This window comes from Pelobates fuscus, chromosome 5 (assembly GCF_036172605.1).
Source record: "Pelobates fuscus isolate aPelFus1 chromosome 5, aPelFus1.pri, whole genome shotgun sequence".
NCBI lineage: Eukaryota > Metazoa > Chordata > Amphibia > Anura > Pelobatidae > Pelobates > Pelobates fuscus.
In genome coordinates, this window is record NC_086321.1 from 25,601,257 (window position 1) to 25,618,990 (window position 17,734).

Consider the following 17,734-nt stretch of genomic DNA (forward strand, 5'->3'; position numbering starts at 1 on the left):
ACGATGTTTAATATTTAACCAATATTTAACCAATATCATCAACGCAGTAAACGGCTACCATCTACCCTACACACTGGCACTTACATGGCATAAAATGGGCAATCCTTTCCCCGCTCAATTTTCAGGCTACAGATTAGCCTACTATCGATATTCGCAGATACTCTGTGCTGGTTAATGATAACATATCCAGAGGCCTTACAGTCATACACTATCTAGAAGACTTCTTATTGATCAAAGATAACATATTTTTCAATAGAAGCCTCATGGCAGCTTAGTCTGGTTGACCACTTTGGCGTCCCAGTACCCCATAAGAAACAGAAGGCCCAGATACTATCATCACATTACTGGGCATACGACTTGAGTCGGCATCCATACACGCAAGTTACCACAAGACAAATAGGGAACATTCTCAACTACATCAATCACTCCCTCCTGCTTAGTACTTACAACTGCAAAGAACTACAATCCCTACCAGGTTCTTTAATTTTGCCATGCCAATCATACCACAAGACCACGCTTTCACATCCAGAGTACTTTCCCCTTTTTTTCCCACACTTCCAACATGACGATCAGAGGATGTCCCTAGACACCCCAGCAACAGCAGACCTGCACATGGGGGGGGGGATTTCTTAACCACTTGGCATGGTAAAAGCATGTTCCTTCCAGGATTGTCTGACACTTCTCCAACCAGATGGTCAGACGCGGCGTCTACCACGGGTTTGGCAGCGATCTACCGGGAACGATTGCTTTGGAGCTGTTGGCCATGGCATCCAGGTTTGGAAATTTATCCACCACCTCAGCCCCTTTGGGGGATCTACCCCATTGTAGCAGCTGCTGTGGCATGGGGTAAATCATGGTCAGGGTCATCAATCCGTTGTTACTCAGACAACTAAGCACTTGGCATCTCATCAACAAACGCCACTACTCATCCATAAGGTCATGATATTTCTGGGGAACTCACTTGGTTGGCCACTTATCACATTTCTTTTACTTTCATGTACCAGGTGGGGGTATACATCCGTGCCGACAATCGTCTCATTTATATTCCAGGCATGTTCATCATACGCTTCCTACAGCCGCCCATACAGTCATGGCCACTTTCATTCCAGAGACAAAATCATGGATTAGACATACTCATGCAGCATAGCATGCACTATCCCACCTAGCAATTTTGTCCCATACTTGTAGAACGCATAACACAGCTTTTCACCTGGCTTAAAAAATCTCATTGGAACACAACATAGTTCAACCTGTGTCATAACATTTCTCCTAGGTATTGCTTCTTTTTGCCACCTTAAACTATCTCACACACAATTAATTATATATTTTACAGGCATTCAACAACACAGGATAACCTATGGCCAAAACTACCATAACTTCATGCTATCATACCAGACAAGAATATACTCAGGTTTTCAGGAATCCATTCCCCCACGTTCCTCTCAGAGATTACCAATAGCCATCCAACTTTTCATCCTTATCGGACCTATTAGATCTACAACCATTCAATTATACTACCAAGTCGGCCATTACCAGCCATACACATTGCCTTTTATGCCTTTCTAAGGCCAGATAATCCACTACCATCACCACCACTCAGACAGATCATTGTCTTCAATGATCCCACGTACGTAAACACATATCATTACCTATTGGCTCTACCACATTCCGAAACGAGTCAACACGCACCAACAGTAGAGATAACATACTATCCTACCCACAACAAATGGTGTCCACTTGCGGTCCTAGATTCCTACCTTCAAAATCCTTCCAGGAATTAAATACTGTAATGCATTTAACCCCTTAAGGACCAAACTTCTGGAATAAAAGGGAATCGTGACATGTCACACGTCATGTGTCCTTAAGGGGTTAAGGAAATGTCTGGTTAATTTGTATATATTTGTTGACTGTATTAAATCTTTGATTATTCATTTTTGCCCTCTTTATTTACAGGCCTACCATTTCGTCGGTCTCGGCACACCACAACTGACTTGCTCCCTTTATACTATCCTACGTTTATGCTGGATCCTTACTCCATATACGGCTATTTGCCCCTTACACAAGTATATATATGTATATATATATATATATTTTTTTTTTTTTATACTGACTAACTTTATTTGAATTCAGCCAGCAAGGGGACTAACTGTCATTACAGGCAGTCCCCCTGCTGGCAATGCAGCAGCCAGCTAACCCGGCCATATGATTGTGAGGTCCTCGCAAGGACCTCACTCTCACATGGCCGGGGGGGGGCCGCAGGAGGAAGGATCCGCCGCGTGGGACTCCCTGGGATTCCAGGTGAGTCTCCCCAACCGCGATCGCCGCCGTGGGATTGCCGGCGACCGGGTAACAAAACAACGCCCTGCAGCGTTTAGAGCCGCTTAGAATAGGGCGTTATAGTATGCCCTCCGGTTTTAAGGGCTTAAATATAGTCTCCTCCTTTACTGTGTTGATTCCCTTTATGTATTTAAATGTTTCTATCATATCCCCTCTCTCGTCTTTGCTCCAAGCTATACATGTTAAAAACAAACAATTTAAAAACACCATATGCATCTATTTGTGCACATAATTTGAATTGTTTAATAAAATATTGACTCTTGTTTAAACGTGGTTTGGTGTGCATCCTTTAGTGTACATATACTTATTTGTTAAGTCAATTTAGGGATGCCTCTTTATGATAGCACTCTTCTGTTGTGTACCTGTGAGCAGCCTTTACCATATCTAGTTGTTATTTATCCATTCACTAACATTCATAATACAAAAATGCTTAAAAAACAAAACAGTAATTATTTTACAATTTTATTGTCACCATGTACAAAAACAAACAAACAAACAAAAAAAAAACATGCTTTGGGTGAAGATTTTGAAACTAATCATTAAATGCATATAAATAAAAACAATATAACATTTGTTTCTAAAACTTGACACATTTTACTACAATAAATATACAAAAAGCAAAATATTTAAATAATACATCACCATAATAAAGGAAGCAAACCCATCTTGTCTTAAATATGATCTTTTAATGAACGTTTTGTGACATTTCTCAGTATATTGCTATAAAGTATATACACAATGAGAATTACATTTATTCCCAGAAGTCTTTGGATAGGACGACAAATTAAACTTTTGTTGTTTTTTTATATACGGAATATAACCACTACATCTTGCGTTAATAGTTATGCTGCCTAAGGTTCTCAGGCATTGTAGCCTGGTTTAATTTAAAACGGTTTATGAAAGGTTCGCTTCTTGATAACGAGGGACCGTCCCATCTCATCTCAGCTGCATTCATAGCCAACAATTGTTCCTAACAAGTTGTTATTAAACCAGGAAGCAATGCCATGTGACTAAGCAGCAATAACCCAACTCAACTTTCTTTTAAAGCACAGTATGTATTTCTTCGTTTTAAAACTTCGTCCAAGTCAAGGCACCGGATTACCTAAAAGAAAAATGAACAAACAAATGTTAAGTCTTGAATGCACAATATGCGTAAATGTTGAAATGAACATTATTACCAATTACTTATTGGGGTAAATAGGAATTTTAATGCAAGTTTTGATATTTTTATCTTTCTTTTTATGCACAACTGAATATGACTTCAGTTGGGATTTATTTGCCTCTATTTATAATAGAAACCAGGATAGTGGTAACTTATCTCAATTCAAACAGCACAATGTTTGAATAATCATTAAAGTTAAACCAAATATTAAAGTTCATATATTTACTAAAGACAAGTTGAATGCATATTCCAAAATTAGCCAGTGTGCAAATTCTATGCATAATTAAGAAATTCTGAAATTTATCTCAGGATGTGACAAATTTGCTTTGAAACTCGGAGCCAGCTAAAAAAAAAAAAAGTTAGGAGCTAGTTTCCCCCCCCTATAATTACAAAAATAACAGATCTTAAGGGGACACTATATTCATCAGAACCACCACCACAGCTTAATGTAGTGGTTCTGGTATCTATAGCTTGTCTCTCCATAATTTTCAATGTAAACACTGCCTTTTTAGAGAAAACGCAGTGTTTACATTGCGGCTTAGTTACACCTCTAGTGGATGTCACTCAGAGGGCCACTTGATGTGCTTCCTAGTCCAGTGCTGCAAAGTGTGCAGCACCTACATTCAGCTTAACTTATGCAGCTAATTAATATATTCTGATGAGACACTCCATATGTTTTATGCAATGTATGGGTTTTTTTCCCACTTGGCTTTTTGTGCCCATAAATATGCCTTATATTTTTAGAATTAGAGTACCAATACTCACACACTGACAGACATAGTTACATAGCTGAAAAGAGACATGCGTCCATCAAGTTCAGCCTTCCTCACATTTGTTTTTGCTGTTGATCCAAAAGAAGGCAAAAAAAACCCAGTCTGAAGCGCACATTCTCTCACACAGTCACAAATTATTAATTTTATTTCAATTTAGGTCCACTCAGCCTCCCTACCTTTGGGAGTTCAATACGGCTTCTGTATATAGTTATAGTGTAGAAATAAGAAATAGCTGCTAAAAACACTCCGTGGGTACTCCTATAAACCCACCACACATAAAAGATCACCAAAACAACAGAGAAATTTAAGGATAGCGGGTATTTATAACCTTTAAACCCCCAGTTTTCTCGAGTGTAGCGCTGGGAGTGATTTAGAAAAATAAATAAATTTGTGAATATATATATATATATATATATATATATATATAGTGCTCTGAATGCACTTACCCTCTATATCACACTTGTATTTATTACATATAAATAGTAAAGAAAAAAATATATACAGATAATTATGCAGTATATCAAAGTAGGTTAATTCGTTTTGTGAGCTACAAATATAAATCCACTCACATTCTTTAGAGCCTTTTACAGATGTGAGGCTCTAAACTTCCTGGCGTCTGTCTTTTTGGGTAGATCACACGACCCCTCTCTCACGATATACACGTGTACGTTTTTCTCCACATTAAACAGGAAAAAGACACAGATGATCCAATCTAAGCATAGTATTTTAAATACTGATGATATCAATATAAATAAAATACAGTATTGCTCACCTTGTTTAGAGCCTTTGGTAACTGGCTCTAAGTATATAGGCCTAGTGTCAGTTTGTGGGGTGACACTACCCCTCCCTGGAATCACTTGAACAGGATGCAGTGAAATTTGTTAAATATAAAAAGGTATATTTATTATAAGAAGTAATAAAATAAGTAGTTAAAATGTGTACAAATTTTTCTAGAAAATTAAAATTAAAATTCCATATGGATAATACAAAAAGTATTAAATGCCAAAACGTGTTTCACCGTCAAACGGCTTCCTCAGTCGGCTTCTAGTCACTTCCTGTTGTTCGCACTACATTTCCCATAGTGATAAGCATCCTTTGGCATCACTTCCGGTGAACGCCAATAGAATTGTGGGTAATGGATTTCTCGATCTCGTCATTCTTGAGTTCATTTGAGTCCATGAATAGGATTTATAAATCTTTCCGTTTTATTTGTTGTCTCTTATCTTTACATGTTTAATCTAAATGAACAGCAATACATCATCTTTTCTTTTGGTTTCCCTTAATTTTAACATTACGTTTTAAATTTATTCATGGACTCAAATGAACTCAAGAATGACGAGATCGAGAAATCCATTACCCACAATTCTATTGGCGTTCACCGGAAGTGATGCCAAAGGATGCTTAGCACTATGGGAAATGTAGTGCGAACAACAGGAAGTGACTAGAAGCCGACTGAGGAAGCCGTTTGACGGTGAAACGCATTTTGGCATTTAATACTTTTTGTATTATCCATATGGAATTTTAATTTTGTTATTTTCTAGAAAAGTTTGTACACATTTTAACATTACTTCTTATAATAAATATACCTTTTTATATTTAACAAATTTCACTGCATCTAGTGATTCCAGGGAGGGGTAGTGTCACCCCACAAACTGACACTAGGCCTATATACTTAGAGCCAGTTACCAAAGGCTCTAAACAAGGTGAGCAATACTGTATTTTATTTATATTGATATCATCAGTATTTAAAATACTACGCTTGGATTGGATCATCTGTGTCTTTTTCCTGTTTAATGTGGAGAAAAATGTACACGTGTATATTGTGAGAGAGGGGTCGGGTGATCTACCCAAAAAGAGACACACGCCAGGAAGTTTAGAGCCTTACATCTGTAAAAGGCTATAAAGAATGTGAGTGGATTTATATTTGTAGCTCACAAAACGAATTAACCTACTTTGATATACTGCACAATTATCTATATATTTTTTTTCTTTTCTATTTCTATGTAATAAATACAAGTGTGATATAGAGGGTAAGTGCATTCAGAGCACTATATATATATATATATATATATATATATATATATATATATATATATATTCACATATTTATTTATTTTTCTAAATCACACCCAGCGCTACACTCGAGAAAACTGAGGGTTTAACCCCTTAAGGACAGAGCTTCAGAAGCTTGTCTTTCACTTAATGACACAAGCATTTTTTGCATTTTTTTGCGGTTTATGCAATTTGCATTTTCATAATTTATTGCACCGACGCATATTATATACCGTTTTTTAAAGGACAGAAAGGGCTTTAATTTGATGTAACATATATTTGCATAAATGCTTATTTATTCTTAAAAAATACAGAAAAATGCAAAAAAAATTAAAAATCTTGATTTTTTTTTAACAGTTTTTGCAATAATAATGTGTGCACAATTAGTGCAGGTTAAGGAAAGTAATTAAAAATAAATTCATTTAGCTGTTCTGATTTACAGAATATATAATGTGTCTGGGATTTTAAGTTTTTTTTGGTAGTTACAGGTCACAAAGCACAAGGAGTAAAATAAACTTTTAATGTGGAGCGATTTTAGAATTTGGTATGTTTGTCTTGTAAGCTTAATAGCCATGAAAGAAAACAAAATTGCCACACAAAAGTATATATTTATATAAAGTAGACACCACAGGCTATTTACCTAAGGTTGTTTTGACACTTTCTACGTAGCCATTTTACCGCCAACCTCTGCTAAATATTGGAGTAAAATTGTGTTTTTTGGGGGTTTTGGCACACAAATTTATAACAAAGAACTTCTCATGTGTATTTTGTAAAGTTGGTGTGTGCTATTCCTGTACAAAGTTTTATTATGTGTTCAGTTACTTCTGCTGAGTACAACGGTACCCCCATTGTATGTCTTTGGTACTATTTTGTGAAGCTACAGTGCCATATAGGAGACCTGTCCTTTTCAGTATTCACAGTAGAATTTTGAGAGACGGATTTAATGAGCCTATGCTTCCATTTGGGGTATTATAACAGTTTGACTGTTCAAAAACCCCCCCAAAGGCCTACCATTTGTAAAAGTAGACACTCCAGGGTATCTCATAAGGTGCATATTGTGCCTTAACATGCCCCCATTGTTTTACCATTACATGCCAAAGTATGTGGTAAAAAATAATTTTGTGCATTTTTTACATACGGATTGCATTTGTGCTGGGCATTTTGTACATTTCATATGTGCCACTAAGTTCAAACCCCCCAAATTATGCTCAGCTAAGTCTTCTGAGTAAAAAGACATCCCCAATTAATGTCTTTGGCACTATTTTGTGGAGCTACAGTGCCATATTGGAGACCAAGCCATATCAGTTTTTACAGAACTTTGGATTTTGACGCTGGGCCTATGTGCAATTTCCAAGCATCTTCACAGGTTTTAAATTCAAACTACCCCACAAAGGCCTACCATTTCTTAAAGTAGACACCCCAGGGTATTTCAAAAGGCATATTTTGAACCTTAGCGTGGGATAATTTTTCCGCTAGCTTGTACCAGGTGTAGTGGTCATAAGCGTTTTTTCTGCCTTTTTGACACACAAAGTGAGTTTGCACAGTATATTTTGCAAACCTTATGTGTGCTACGACTGTATAATACTTCATATGTTGCTCAGCTATGTCAGCTGAGTACAAAAATACCCCCGTATGTACCTTTGCCAGGTATATGTGGACATCAGAGAGGCACATTTGGGACATAGTCATTCCAGTTTTTTTCAAACTTTACATTTTTACGCTGTGCCCATGTCCCATTTTAGAGTATTTTACCAGGCTATATAATTCAAATTACCCCACAAAGGCATACCATTTCTTAAAGAAGACATCCCAGGGTATTTCAAAAGGCATATTTTGAACCTTAGCGTGGGATCATTTTTCCGCTAGCTTGTACCAGGTGTAGTGGTAATGAGCGTTATTAAATGTATTTTTTAACTTTTTAAAACTTTTTTAACTTTTTAAAACTATTTTTTAAACTTTTGTTATGTTTATTAATTTTTTTAAAGTTTCTTAAACTTTCGTAAAACTTTTTTTTACAGATTTAACATTTGTCTAAGCTTTTTTTTTTCCGTTAACCCCTAACTAGCAGTAAGCAGCACTAACAGTAAATTCCCCATTTTCCCATAACTCCCACCCACCCCAGCTAGCAAAATATTTAATTATACAATATTTAAATTAGTTAATTAAATAAATTTAACTCCTGAGGGTTAAAAAATAAATAAAAGTTAATCGTCAGGGGTTAAAAAAAAATTAGATCACAGTATAATACTGTGATCTGTATTTTGATCACTGTAGGCAGTGATCGACTGGCAGGGAAGGGGTTAATTTTTATTTGGACTGGGTAAAGGGTTTATTTTTTTTTATTTTTTACTTAAACGTTATTAAAACTTTTTTTTAACTTAATTTTTTAACTTTTTAAAGCTTATATTAAAACTTTTTTTTTAACGTTAACCCCTAGTTAGCCTAACACTAAATCCCCCAATTCCCCACTAACTTCCACCCTAGCCAGCTAGCTAAATTTATAATTTTAAAATATTTAAATTAATTAATAAAATAAATTTAACCCCTGAGGGTTAAAAAAAAAAGAATTAACCCTCAGGGGTAAAAAAAAAAAAAAAATCCGATCATATTAAAATGTAATCCCTGCCAATTGATCACTGTAGTCAGTGATCAATTGGCAGGGAAGGGGTTAATTTTTTTATTAAAATGGGTAAAGGGGGGTGGGATTTTAAATCTACTTTATTTTTTTTACACTAGGGGGCAGGATCAGCACTGATCCATCTCCCTGCACTTCACAGTGAACCCGGAAGTGCAGGGAGGCGGAAGGTAAGTATACAGAGCACATGTGCTCGCTCTGACATGCTGTCAGAGCGGGTACATGTGCTGGGGCAGCCGGATTCGGTGCTCCCGGTCTGCCTCTAACACAGAGGCAGACCGGGAGCACCATTAACCCCACGATCGCGGCGATCTGGGGTTAATTTTACCGCGTGACGGACGAGGTCCGTCACCCGTCGTTAAGGGTATCCCCTGGATGACGGACCTCGTCCGCCACCCGTCCTGAAGGGGTTAAAGGTTATAAATACCCGCTAACCTTAAGTTTCTCTGTTGTTTTTGGTGATCTTCTGTAATATTCCCTTGCGCAATGTTTAGTGACGTCATATCCTGGCATCCCAGCAGGGCGCGCCAGGGATCAGAGCAGGAAGATTACAACTCCCTCACCGTCAGCCTCTATTCCAGGGGAGGAGGGTGCTAAGGTTGCTGGCACTAAAAGGGCTGACAAACGACCAGGCGCCAGGAGAAAATTTCTAAACGCCATGCAACTTGAGATTTGTCAAGCCCTGATTAACCTGAACTGGCATTTTTTTTCTAAACAAACGGAAAGAGCCTGATTGTCTCAGCAGGTAGCAGAGTATTCCATAAAAAAATATAATCCAAATTAATATCCAAACATTTATGCCCCTAATAACCAGGAAGGGATTACTATTATATCCCTCCTTGTCCCTAACCTTGTGTTCAGGAGTTAAATGGTTAAAAGGAATCCACTGGAGGTGAAAAGAAGGAACACAGCAGGAAATGGCCACAGTGTTTAATTACACGGTATTAAGTGTTTGTTATTTTGTTTACTAATTCAACTCCATCTAAGAAGATGGGTGTACTATAGAGACAGTTTTTTACCTGTCTAACTAATGAAAATACTAGCAGTAACCTTCTTCTAGTACAGTCAGAGAAATTTGTTAACAGAAATGGTTCTACCTACTGATGTCTACTGAAGCCAGTTGATAAAATAGGAAAGTTGTAAATTACATGTTTACATTGCAACATTTTTTCATGATAGCTTTCCTCTAACCCCTTAAGGACACATGACATGTGTGACATGTCATGATTCCCTTTTATTCCAGAAGTTTGGTCCTTAAGGGGTTAAAAGCATGCCTAGAATCTTAGATCTTCCTATTCACTCCTCAGGCACCTTTTATTGTAGAGGAACTGTGCATCTGTACTAACCTCCGAGGTTGATTGGCATCAAATAATGTGTCGTCATCTTCATCATCTTGTTCTAATGGGGTTAACTCCATGTTTCCTATGCTAGTATCCAAAACACCATATTTTCTCGTCTTTTTATTCTTCCTTCTTGTCCTTCAATAAAATATATTAAAATTAGGTTAGTTGCTGAAACAAAATAGAAACAGCTATTAGTTACGGATATAACAGGTATAGAATATTAGTAATAATAAATAATAATAAAATATCAATAGTGTTACATTATGATATAAAATGTAAACCAAGAGGTTATACTCTTCTACAAACCCTAACATGAGTTAAGGCTTTCTTGTTTTTGCAGGAGCTTCCACGGCCCTGTTACCCAGTCAAGGCATGTGCTAGAAAAAGTTAAATGAAAACTGCAGTACCATAACCACCTCTGCCTGCTGTTATGATGCCAAAAGTAACCTAGTGCCACCCTATGGTAAGATGTCAAGCCTTTTTAGATCTCAATGAGCACCCGCATCATCTGCATCCAATCTTCTCCAGACACACTGAGCCAATGAGTGCGGTTCTGCTTGACTGCCTTGTTCTATGGAGCAATATTAATTATCCTGCATTAAGAAGACCAGATGCAAGTTGTAAAAACCATACTAAAGCGGTTTGATATCTTACCGTGGGACAGTGCTAGGGCGCCTCTGGTACCATGACCACTATAGCTTTAATATGGAGTGGAGAACTAGTTAGGAAATCCACTAAGGCTTCAATATTAAAAAGAATCCTGCCATTTTTTCACAACATTTTGTAAAAGTGCTGATGTCAATAGAAATCTGCACTTATAGCTGGGGTCAGAAACACCTTCCTGGATGTAACTCAGACATGAAATGGAAGGTGGGCTGTGGTAGAGTGCGCATGTCTGCCACTGAAAAGCTGCAATTTTATGTGCACACGCTGCTTCAGCACAGGGAATGCTCAGTAAGAAAGGAAGTAACTGGGAAGGCAAAGACAGGGGGATTAATCTCCCAAAGTTTGCTGTTAAACTGATCATTAAAGGTTTAACACCTTAAAGGACCACTATAGTGCCAGGAAAACATACTCGTTTTCCTGGCACTATAGTGCCCTGAGGGTGCCCCCACCCTCAGGGACCCCCTCCCGCCGGGCTCTGGAGAGAGGAAGGGGTTAAACTTACCTCTTTTTCCAGCGCCGGGCCGGGAGCTTTCCTCCTCCTCTCCTTCTTCCTTGCGACGTCATCGGCTGAATGTGCATGCGCGGCAGGAGCCGCGCGCGCATTCAGCCGGTCGCATAGGAAAGCATTTACAATGCTTTCCTATGGACGCTTGCGTGCTCTCACTGTGATTTTCACAGTGAGAATCACGCGAGCGCCTCTAGCGGCTGTCAGTGAGACAGCCACTAGAGGTTTAAGAGGCTGGATTAACCCTCAGTATAAACATAGCAGTTTCTCTATGTTTATAAAAAAAAGGGTTAATCCTAGAGGGACCTGGAACCCAGACCACCTCATTAAGCTGAAGTGGTCTGGGTGCCTAGAGTGGTCCTTTAAGGTGCATAATATGCATGTTGGTGCCTGCTCTGTGATTTCACAGCTATTTCAATTCAATCAAAAAATATCATAAAACAAAGAAGAGTGCATTTTGCCTTAAGGTAAAGTCCCACTATGACAAAACGCAAAACTATGTCTGCAGGGTAAAGGCTTCTTATCATTCATTAAGTGAGATAAGTTGTGAGATAAGAATACAACAGTGACAGGCTCCTCCAGAAGGAACACTAGAAGCTGAACATGCACATCAGAAGAAAGAAGGCAAGACCCAAGAAAAGAGCTTTGGGTAATTATCTCTCTCTTCAGCTTGTGCAAAGATCTCAAAAAGGAAAGAGCAGCTTTCAGAAGAATGATGACAATAAAAATAATAATATATTTTAAATGAAGAACTTACCTATATTACAAACAGCAGGTGACAGTTCTACTTTCATACAAGCTGTTTGACTTGTTAGTTAGGGTAAGCTAAGGGCCACTCCGCACCTACTCTTTACATTGAGCTAGGCATGGCAGTGCAGGGTTTAACTCCTTGACTGACAGCGATCAGCTGACACTCTCTGTCAATGTGCTAGTCCTGCACTGCAGAGATTAGCTCAGGAAATGAATAAAATCTCATAAACTGGAATAAACAAAGCTATTTCAGATTTTTTGCTAAAAGAGTTAAAATATAAACACTCTCCAACTCAGCTCTAGGTATTTAAAGGAATTCAAAGCACATTTTTGTAATTCTGCTATTTAGATCTAAAACTTGTGTAACTAAACCTTCTGAATTGACACCATTTCCCAGTTTAGTTTATAACCCTGCCTGTGCAATGTTCCTTAATGGTGTCTGACCATGATGGTCTGGTATATTCCTGTAGTCTGTGAAAGTTATCCTCAAAGAATACCTTAAATTACAGTAACATTTTGCAATTCTCTCATTTATTATCAAAAATGTACCCCTTTACGATATTGTAAAGCACTGCGTAATAGGTTGGAGTTATAAAAATGCTGATAATTAAAATTTTGACGCACAGGAACAGAGGGATTGAGGGCCCTGCTAAATGAGCTTACATGCTAGAGGGAGTGGGGTAAAGTGACACAAAAGGTAAGTACCGTAGGTTAGAAGAATAGTATTCACTGCACACTTTTTTTTTTTTTAAATGACAGTTGCAGTTGATGAATCAATTGGGAGCCATTAACAGTTATGCTTTTGTGAAATCTCTCTTTTTCCCATTTATTTCTAACAAAAAAATAAAGATAAAGTAGGGAATACTTTGTCTTGAGTATTTTTCCTACGCGTGAATTTTTTTTAGACACTGGGCGCAGCTACCGCTGTCTAGAAGTGTCAATTCCCCAGCTATCACCAGTGACGATACATAAAATTGACTGTATATGGAGGATCCCGTGATATTGCGGGATCCTCCACAGACCTCAATGCTGTACTCTCATGCATGAGTGAGAGTACAACAGTAATGTCAGCTCCTGGCTTTACGAGGACTCGCCAGGAGAAGATGGCACCCTGGGAGTATCACACCGAGCTTGGCATGCCAGGCACCCTGGGAGTATAACACCAAGCTTGGCATGCCAGGCACTCTGGGAGTATAACGCCGAGCGTGGCATGCCAGGCACTCTGGGAGTATAACGCCGAGCGTGGCATGCCAGGCACCCTGGGTGTATAACGACGAGCGTGGCATGCCAGGCCCGCTGGGTGTATAACGCCGAGCGTGGCATGCCAGGCCCCCTGGGTGTATAACACCGAGCGTGGCATGCCAGGCACCCTGGGTGTATAACGCCGAGCGTGGCATGCCAGGCCCCCTGGGTGTATAACACCGAGCTTGGCATGCCAGGCCCCCTGGGTGTATAACACCGAGCGTGGCATGCCAGGCACCCTGTGGGTATCACCCTATTCATGCCAGGCTCCCTGTGGGTATCACCCTATCCTGGCTGAGATGCCAGGCTCTCTGTGGGTATCACCCTATTCATGCCAGGCTCCCTGTGGGTATCACCCTATCCTGGCTGAGATGCCAGGCTCTCTGTGGGTATCACCCTATTCATGCCAGGCTCCCTGTGGGTATCACCCTATCCTGGCTGAGATGCCAGGCTCCCTGTGGGTATCACCCTATTCATGCCAGGCTCCCTGTGGGTATCACCCTATCCTGGCTGAGATGCCAGGCTCCCTGTGGGTATCACCCTATTCATGCCAGGCTCCCTGTGGGTATTACCCTATTCATGCCAGGCTCCCTGTGGGTATCACCCTATTCATGCCAGGTTCCCTGTGGGTATCACCCTATTCATGCCAGGCTCCCTGTGGGTATCACCCTATCCTGTCTGAGATGCCAGGCTCCCTGTGGGTATCACCCTATCCTGTCTGAGATGCCAGGCTCCCTGTGGGTATCACCCTATCCTGTCTGAGATGCCAGGCTCCCTGTGGGTATCACCCTATCCTGTCTGAGATGCCAGGCTCCCTGTGGGTATCACCCTATCCTGTCTGAGATGCCAGGCTCCCTGTGGGTATCACCCTATCCTGTCTGAGATGCCAGGCTCCCTGTGGGTATCACCCTATCCTGTCTGAGATGCCAGGCTCCCTGTGGGTATCACCCTATCCTGTCTGAGATGCCAGGCTCCCTGTGGGTATCACCCTATCCTGTCTGAGATGCCAGGCTCCCTGTGGGTATCACCCTATCCTGTCTGAGATGCCAGGCTCCCTGTGGGTATCACCCTATCCTGTCTGAGATGCCAGGCTCCCTGTGGGTATCACCCTATCCTGTCTGAGATGCCAGGCTCCCTGTGGGTATCACCCTTTCCTGGCTGAGATGCCAGGCTCCCTGTGGGTATCACCCTTTCCTGGCTGAGATGCCAGGCTCCCTGTGGGTATCACCCTTTCCTGGCTGAGATGCCAGGCTCCCTGTGGGTATCACCCTTTCCTGGCTGAGTTGCCAGACTCCCTGTGGGTATCACCCGATCCTGGCTGAGATGCCAGGCTCCCTGTGGGTATCACCCTTTCCTGGCTGAGATGCCAGGCTCCCTGTGGGTATCACCCTTTCCTGGCTGAGATGCCAGACTCCCTGTGAGTATCACCCTTTCCTGGCTGACATGCCAGGCTCCCTGTGGGTATCACCCTTTCCTGGCTGACATGCCAGGCTCCCTGTGGGTATCACCCTTTCCTGGCTGACATGCCAGGCTCCCTGTGGGTATCACCCTATCCTGGCTGACATGCCAGGCTCCCTGTGGGTATCACCCTATCCTGGCTGACATGCCAGGCTCCCTGTGGGTATCACCCTTTCCTGGCTGAGATGCCAGGCTCCCTGTGGGTATCACCTGATCCTGGCTGAGATGCCAGGCTCCCTGTGGGTATCACCCGATCCTGGCTGAGATGCCAGGCTCCCTGTGGGTATCACCCTATCCTGGCTGAGATGCCAGACTCCCTGTGAGTATCACCCTTTCCTGGCTGACATGCCAGGCTCCCTGTGGGTATCACCCTTTCCTGGCTGACATGCCAGGCTCCCTGTGGGTATCACCCTTTCCTGGCTGAGATGCCAGGCTCCCTGTGGGTATCACCCTATGCTGGCTGACATGCCAGGCTCCCTGTGGGTATCACCCTATCCTGGCTGACATGCCAGGCTCCCTGTGGGTATCACCCTATCCTGGCTGACATGCCAGGCTCCCTGTGGGTATCACCCGATCCTGGCTGAGATGCCAGGCTCCCTGTGGGTATCACCCGATCCTGGCTGAGATGCCAGGCTCCCTGTGGGTATCACCCGATCCTGGCTGAGATGCCAGGCTCCCTGTGGGTATCACCCGATCCTGGCTGAGATAACCCTATCCTGGCTGAGATGCCAGGCTCCCTGTGGGTATCACCCTATCCTGGCTGAGATGCCAGGCTCCCTGTGGGCATCACCCTATCCTGGCTGAGATGCCAGGCTCCCTGTGGGTATCACCCTATCCTGGCTGAGATGCCAGGCTCCCTGTGGGTATCACCCTATCCTGGCTGAGATGCCAGGCTCCCTGTGGGTATCACCCTTTCCTGGCTGACATGCCAGGCTCCCTGTGGGTATCACCCTATTCATGCCAGGCTCCCTGTGGGTATCACCCTATCCTGGCTGAGATGCCAGGCTCCCTGTGGGTATCACCCTATCCTGGCTGACATGCCAGGCTCCCTGTGGGTATCACCCTATCCTGGCTGACATGCCAGGCTCCCTGTGGGTATCACCCTATGCTGGCTGACATGCCAGGCTCCCTGTGGGTATCACCCTATGCTGGCTGACATGCCAGGCTCCCTGTGGGTATCACCCTATCCTGGCTGACATGCCAGGCTCCCTGTGGGCATCACCCTATCCTGGCTGACATGCCAGGCTCCCTGTGGGTATCACCCTATTCATGCCAGGCTCCCTGTGGGTATCACCCTATCCTGGCTGAGATGCCAGGCTCCCTGTGGGTATCACCCTATCCTGGCTGACATGCCAGGCTCCCTGTGGGTATCACCCTATCCTGGCTGACATGCCAGGCTCCCTGTGGGCATCACCCTATCCTGGCTGACATGCCAGGCTCCCTGTGGGTATCACCCTATTCATGCCAGGCTCCCTGTGGGTATCACCCTATCCTGGCTGAGATGCCAGGCTCCCTGTGGGTATCACCCTATCCTGGCTGACATGCCAGGCTCCCTGTGGGTATCACCCTATCCTGGCTGACATGCCAGGCTCCCTGTGGGTATCACCCTATGCTGGCTGACATGCCAGGCTCCCTGTGGGTATCACCCTATGCTGGCTGACATGCCAGGCTCCCTGTGGGTATCACCCTATCCTGGCTGACATGCCAGGCTCCCTGTGGGCATCACCCTATCCTGGCTGACATGCCAGGCTCCCTGTGGGTATCACCCTATTCATGCCAGGCTCCCTGTGGGTATCACCCTATCCTGGCTGAGATGCCAGGCTCCCTGTGGGTATCACCCTATCCTGGCTGAGATGCCAGGCTCCCTGTGGGTATCACCCTATCCTGGCTGACATGCCAGGCTCCCTGTGGGTATCACCCTATCCTGGCTGACATGCCAGGCTCCCTGTTAGTATTACATGTCAGGCTGCCCCCCAGCCCCCGTGTCCTGCTCACCGGATGGTCCTGAAGACGAAGTACACGATGACGGCGGCGCTCACCACCACCAGCACGGCCAGGGCTCTCTGAGTGCTGGGCTTGGCGGGGGCGGGGCCCGCGGACACGGTGGAGGAAGGGCCGGTGTTATTCCCTCTGACGGATCCCGGAGGGCCCGGGCCGCCGGCGCTGGGAGCGGCGGGGGCTGCGGGGGAGACGCCCTGGGAGGGGCGGACGCTGGGCGGAAGGCTGAGGGCGAGCACCGAGCACACCAGCAGACACTGGCAGCCACACACCCACATCCTGGGAGAGCGGCCTGACTGACCCCCCGGCCGGGGAGCGGAGCTCGGGACACCACACTTCCTGGTCAGAGCGAGCGACACGCGGCGTGGTTGCTATGCGACCTGCGTGCTGTGCGTAGTGACGTCACGAGAGCGTGTTGGGCTCTGGGCTGCACTAGTTGGGGGATGACAGCGGGGAGAGTGCAGGACAGACAGGAGAAGGGAATGGCACCGGGGCATGGATACACAGGGATAGGGGGACAGGGTAATGGGGTGGGGGACACATGGGGGTCATGGGAAAAGAAAGAGGGGCAAATGGGGGGACAGGGGAAAAGAAAGGGGACATATGGGGACCATGGGAAAGGGAAGGGGGTAAATGGGGGGGGTAGAGTGGGGGCCATGGGAAAAGGAATGGGGGCCATGGGAAAAGGAAGGGGGGCAAATGGGGGGGGGGGGGGTAGAGTGGGGGCCATGGGAAAAGGAAGGGGAGCAAATGCATTCAATATATACACACTACACAGTCACTGCATTAACTATACACACTACACAAACAGTC

The 17,734-nt window shown here is 43.5% G+C and overlaps 1 protein-coding gene across 1 annotated transcript; it reads right to left on the reverse strand.

Moving 5' to 3' along the window:
• Positions 1 to 3,003: 3,003 nt before the first annotated feature.
• On the reverse strand, positions 3,004 to 17,303 carry FAM174A (family with sequence similarity 174 member A). The gene is made up of 3 exons (XM_063456742.1): positions 16,919 to 17,303; positions 10,306 to 10,437; positions 3,004 to 3,439 (listed from the first exon to the last, which is right to left on the reverse strand). The coding sequence occupies exons 1-3, from the start codon at positions 17,197 to 17,199 to the stop codon at positions 3,436 to 3,438; spliced, it is 417 nt and encodes a 138-aa protein (XP_063312812.1). The 5' UTR covers positions 17,200 to 17,303; the 3' UTR covers positions 3,004 to 3,435.
• Positions 17,304 to 17,734: the final 431 nt, after the last annotated feature.